Below are 6,094 nucleotides of genomic sequence, written 5' to 3' on the forward strand. Positions count from 1 at the left end.
GTACTTTCACAATAAAGGGGAAGAGAAGATTTGAGCTTCTGTATCTAACGTGAAAGAGAAATGAGTGAGAAGAAAATCAAGCAGAAGCCACTGGGTTTTGCTGGAGGGAAAGAATGTGTGTGTGTGGGGGGGTAACCTTCATAAGAGCAGTTTCCTTAGAAAATGGGGGGTCCAGAAGAGGAGGAGAGGCAGGGTTTCAGGTGTCCTGGGTTTGCAATGACATGAAGCTGAGGATTAGGGTGGGAAGAAGTATCACGGTTAAGCCAGGCAGAACTCCCCTTTCTGAACACACTGAATTGCACACCCCTACCCCACAGTGCCCTTCTTTTCCTTCAGAGAAACCGTGTCCCTGGGATCCTGGCAGGACTTCTCTGTGACTCCACCGGCTCCCCTGACCATTGTTGCCCTGAGCGGCCAGGAGCCTGAGAAGATGAAGGCATCCATGGTTCTCTCCCTCATTGGCTGCCTGGTGGTTCCAAGTGGTGCTGCTATCATGGGGCGCTGTAAGGTGGCTAAGAAGCTCTATGAAGGAGGCCTGGATTATTTTGAGGGCTACAGCCTTGCAAACTGTGAGTAGGTCCCTCTTAGCCCCCTCTCCCCTCCCCTTCTTTTCCTCTGGCCCCTGCCCAGGCATCCCCACCTCTGCCGTCCTCCAAGCCACTCACCTCCTGTTCCATCTTAGGGGTGTGCCTGGCTTATTTTGAGAGCAAGTTCAACCCCACGGCCATCTACGAGAACTCACCCGGTGGCTACACTGGCTATGGCCTCTTTCAGATCCGCAGCCCTGACTGGTGCGACAGGGGCAAGAACCGCTGCCACATGTCCTGCTCCGGTAGGTCCCGCCCCCTCTGTCCCACACCGGGGCACAGGGGCTGCAGCGCAGAGCGCAGAGGCCAGACTTCCGGGGGGCCAGAGTTTCCAGGTTTAGAGCAGGGAGGCGGAGGGCCTGGCAGGTGTGGGCCCAGGGAGGCTGAGTGCTTCGCACCGGAGTGTGCAGGCTGTGGGTGGCAGCCAAGGGCAGAGTCATGGAAACCCCCATCCAGATGGGCAGGATGAGAGGAGGCAAGGGGGAGGCTGTCAGCATCAGAGCCCACCTGAGCCTGAAGGGTTAGAGCAGAGGGCTCTGTCTGCATGGGCCTCATCTCACCCACGCTTGGCCACACACTCTTCTTCAAGGGGAACAGTGACCACTTGGACAGGCATGAGGGGTCACTGGGAGGATACAGGAGCAGGCCATTCCTAGGGGAGCTTTCCCTGCTGCTCTCAGGGGTCCCAAGTACCTGTGGTCAAGAGGATGCACTGGCCCAGGGTTCCCTCACCCTAGCATTCACTGAGCACCTACGATGTGTCGGCCTCCTGGAGCTGACATTCTAGTGCTTGCTAAGCGCAGGGTGCTCCTCTAAGCTCTTCATTGGTCTGAATTCATCTAGTCTTCACAAAGACCCCCATGACATGGGCACTGTTATTATCCCATTCTATGAATGGGGAAACTGAGGCCCAGAGAGGGTAAGTACATGCCCAGAGCCACACAGCTGTAGGTGGTGTTGTTGAGAGGCAAACCAACACAGTGTAACTCCTGAGTCAGGAGGGTCTGAGGGCCTGGCACTCTCAGGGTCTCCCTGATGAGCAAAGCTCCCTCCCCCATGATGAGTGAGAGGCATTCCAGAACCTGACTTCTGAGCTGGTTCTTTAGGAGACAGAGTGGAGAGGTCATGGTAAAGCTTGTAACCTTCTTACGTGGTCCAGGAGAAAGCCACTCAGTGTTGGGCTCCATGCTCGGCCTGGGGACTCCAGAGAGGAGTAAGATGGTTTCCAGATTCAAGGAGAAGCAGAATTGCAAAGTAGGAGGGAAAGGTGCAGAAAACACACAGGAACCCAGTGGGAATCCCAGCTGTTCCCATTACGAGGGAGCTACATGAGCTTGTGTAGGTCCCTTCCCAGAGCTTTCTCATCTGTGAAAGGGGGATGACATTAGCTACCTCTTAAGGTTGCTATGAGCATTAAATGGATAATGTATGTAAAACACTGTGCAGGGCCCATAGAAACCATGTGATAAAAGTCTAGCAGAGACCAAACATTAAGAACCTAATTTAATTACTGTGATAGAACATTCAGTGTTGCCCTGAGCTTCCTGGTAGCCAAGGCAAAAAGAGAAACCCAGTAGGGCCATAATTTATATCTCATAAGAAGATAGATTGATTGATGAACTGCCAGAATCTGACAGAAGAAACAAATAATTATCTGTAATAGAGGTGATACCAAGTGCTATGATGAAAATAGGGTGGATTAGATATCCTAAAAAACCCTCCCACTAGATAAAATGTAAAAAAAAAAAATCTAGGGCGCCTGGCTAGCTCAGTCAGTAGAGCGTGCGTCACAACTCAGGTTGTGAGTTGATGCCCATGTTGGGCACAGAGCCTACTTAAAAAAGAAAAAGAAATAAACCCTCCATAGTACCTGGCTGAGCTGGCAAGAAAGTAAAATCCCTAAAGACTAAAATGAGAAGCGAGAATCCAGAGAGCTAAGTGAAGATTGAAGCTGATGAGGACCCAGGGGACATCAGGCACAGGTTTGAGGACATTGTGTAGACAGGGCCTGAGCAAGATAAGGAGGTGGATTGGAGACTCCACCGATACCCAAGATTCCAGAGAACTGCATTATCAGCTGAAGGATGAGCTAGAAAGTCCTGAAAGCAAAGACATTCTAGAGGGGAAAACACCTCAAGCCAGTAAGACTCACAAGGAAGCATGGCGCCATCGAGAGGTACTAACTAGGCCCTGTGCTAAGTCCTGGGGACAGTTCAGAGGAATTGTATACTGTCCTTGTCCAGCAGGGTGAGGGACAGAGAGAGCACAGGCTTTGAGCACAGGCTTTGAGGCCACACAGAATCTTGGCTTGACATCTTACTAGTTATGTGATCTGAGCCTTAGTTTTCTTATCTGTAAAGTGGAGGTAATAATAACTTACCTCACAAGGCTTTGAAGTTTTTAATATACTACAGTGTATATAAAGTGCTGAGCCTGGTGTTGGGTATACTGTCTGGTGTGTGATGAATACAAGTTCATTCAAAGAATTTACAATGTTGCTGGGGATTAGGATGTGCGTGTGTGCATGTGAGCATATATGCACATGTGTATCTATGTATGCACATATGTATGTTTGTATATATGTATTTGAGTAGAGCTGAATTGAAGTGACATTTTATTCAGAAGACGGGAGAGGGTGCAGTGAGCTAGATGGTCAGTGACAGAGTTTTAAGGACTGTCTTGCTTAGATGAGCAGATACAAGTTGGGAGATGAGCATGAACAAAATCCAGGAAGAGGAACTGCATATAATACCCAAGCTGTGGGTATCAGGAGTGGAGCACCAACCTTAAGGGCGGGTGCAAGCTTTGTCTCCTGCCCCTTGGTAGGCCTCTAACAGTGGGGTTGTGAAAGAAGGCAATGGAAGGTGAGGTTGTAGAAATGGAAAGGCATGTTGGGGAAAGGACAGACTAAGCCAAAGATTTGGGGTTCTGTTTTATAGGCAACTAGGGGGCACTGAAGTAATGTTTAAAGGAAAAGCAATCAGACTGGATTAGGGAAAGAGAGAGACTGAAGTGTAGTCAAGAAGGAAGTAACCCAGGTGGGAGGTCTTGGCTTCCACATTCAAAGGAGAGAATGGAATGTTGGTCTCTCAGAGGCACCTCTGGGCCATCTTCAATGCTGTTTCTTCTGCCTGGAACACTTTTCCTTCTGTGATCCCTCCACCCCTTTTCCTTACCTACTCTTCTAGATGTCATGTGGCCCAATAACCCTTCCCTGACCTTTCGAGTCTGAATTGGGTGCCCCCACTCACCACTCCCACATCGAACAGCATTTCCCCATCATTCCAGGTATCCTTTGTGTTATAATTGTCTATGATCTTTATCTCCCCCTTTCAGACTGCAGGCTCTAGGACGACAGGGACAGATTTACTGGGTTCGCTATTCTACCTCCGCTGCTTTTTATATTGCTTAGCACAGAATATTTGCTATACATATTTTTAATGAAAATATTATTATAAGAATTAAAAGAAAAAAATCGTTAGATTTAGTAAAAGATGACCACAAGCTACTATCTCCCAGGGTTGTCTGGAAAAAAATCTAGGGATAGATTGATCCTTGGAATCACATGGAAGCCTCTCTAATGTGGACACCCTATACCTTCCCTAATGTCACTCTGACTTAGCTGCTAAGTTGTGGAGTGTATTGTTCCACTTCATTTTCTCCACAGCTTTACTGAATCCAGATTTGAAGAAGACAATTGAATGTGCCAAGAGAATTGTAAAAGGAAAAGACGGTATGGGAGCATGGTAAGTGGTACGTTTTTTGAAGTCTATGTTAATGACCTTCACCCATTATCCTTAATCCTAATCTTGGCCTAATCTTGGTCTCTGCACATCTATAGTCTCAAAGTAGTGGGACCTTACCAAGCTAAGCAGTAGAACACCACTGAGTTCTACAACCCCAGGTCTCAGAAGGAAGGATGTAATTATCAGACAAATTGCCTTAAGTTGAATATACTCTTCCCTTCTCAAGTATTGTTTAGGGTTATTCAGGAGGCTAGGATGAGCAACCTTGAAATAAATCTCTCTATATATTTCTGATTATTTCTTTCATCTAAATACTTAGGTTCTTAATGCATGTTGTGAAATGACTAACAAGTTTGTACCAATTTATATTAATAATAAGAGTTTAATAAAATGCTTATTTACTGCACTCTCATCAATGATAAATCTTTGCCATTTGAAAGGTATCTAACAATTTTATCTTCTTTCGCATTTTGTGATATTCCATTAGGGCGTTTTCCCATTATGTTTGTTATATATTTAAATTTTTTTCCCCTGACCTTGTCCTTTGCTTATTTTTAAAATTCAGATGATCATATTCATTTGAAAGAACAGTTTATATATTAGGTGTTAGATGTATTAACAAATTGTTATATATTTGTATTTTTTTCATTTCACTGAAGTTCATGTAAGTTGAAATAACAAACATACAACTAGATTATCCATCTTATTTACATATTCTTGGTCACTTATTTGGCACTATATTGAGACATCTTCTTGATTCTTTTTTTTTTAAGATTTTGTTTATTTATCTGACAGAGATTGAGAGAGAGAGAGAGAGAGCACAAGTAGGGGGAGCAGCAGAGGGAGAGAGAGAAGCAGGCTCTCTGCTGAGCAGGGAAACCAATGCGGGGCTCGATCTCAGTACCCTGGGATCATGACCTGAGCTGAAGGCAGACGCTTAACTGACTGAGCCACCCAGGTGCCCTGATAGTTACATATTTGTTACCAAAAATAACTGCAACTCTGATTTCTTCTTTAAGCAGATATTTGCTTTGGAAAGCCATCTGAAATTTACAAGTGTTTGGGCTTGTTTTGACTTCTTTCACTCAATATTTGTTCATATTGTTGTGTATAGTCCTAATTTGTTTGTTCCCATTGCTGCATAGTATTCCATTATATGGATATATCAGTTTATAGATCCATTATTCTGTTGGTGGGCATTTGGGTAGTTTTCACTTTTTTAGTGCTGCCATGAACATTCTATACTTTTCTTTTAGTGAATATATAAATGGATTCACATTGATTATACCAAGGAATAAAATCACTAGTCATAGGATATGCATATTTTCAGATTTGGTATATTTTACCAAACCATTTTTTAAAGAGATTCAATTTACACTTCCATCAGCAGTTGTAGGATTCAGTGGCTCCAAATTATTGTCAGTGCTTGGTATTTTCTAGTTTATTCTTGTGACTGTGTAGTGGTATTGCATTGGGTTTTATTTTGTATTTCCCTGGCAACTAACGAGATTGAGCACTTTTTCAAATGTTTATTGGCCATTTAGATATCCTTTTATGTGAAGTGCCTTTTCAAATCTTTTGTCAGTTTTTCTATTGTATTTATCTTTGTCTTATTAATTCATCAGGAATTATTTATATACTCTGGGTAAAAGTTTTTTTGTTGGATACAAGTATTACAAACATCATCTTTCATTCTGTGGGTTCCTTTTTCACCCTCTTAATGGTGTCTTGATAAAATGAAATTCTTAGTCTTAATACAGT

General features: G+C 44.1%; 1 protein-coding gene across 1 annotated transcript; it reads left to right on the top strand.

The window, feature by feature from the left end:
• Positions 1-430: 430 nt before the first annotated feature.
• On the top strand, positions 431-4,465 carry LYZL4 (lysozyme like 4). The gene is made up of 4 exons (XM_021678856.2): positions 431-569; positions 683-832; positions 4,255-4,333; positions 4,429-4,465. The coding sequence occupies exons 1-4, from the start codon at positions 431-433 to the stop codon at positions 4,463-4,465; spliced, it is 405 nt and encodes a 134-aa protein (XP_021534531.2).
• The last annotated feature ends 1,629 nt before the right edge of the window (positions 4,466-6,094 follow it).

This window comes from Neomonachus schauinslandi, chromosome 1, assembly GCF_002201575.2.
Source record: "Neomonachus schauinslandi chromosome 1, ASM220157v2, whole genome shotgun sequence".
Classification (NCBI taxonomy): Eukaryota; Metazoa; Chordata; class Mammalia; order Carnivora; family Phocidae; genus Neomonachus; species Neomonachus schauinslandi.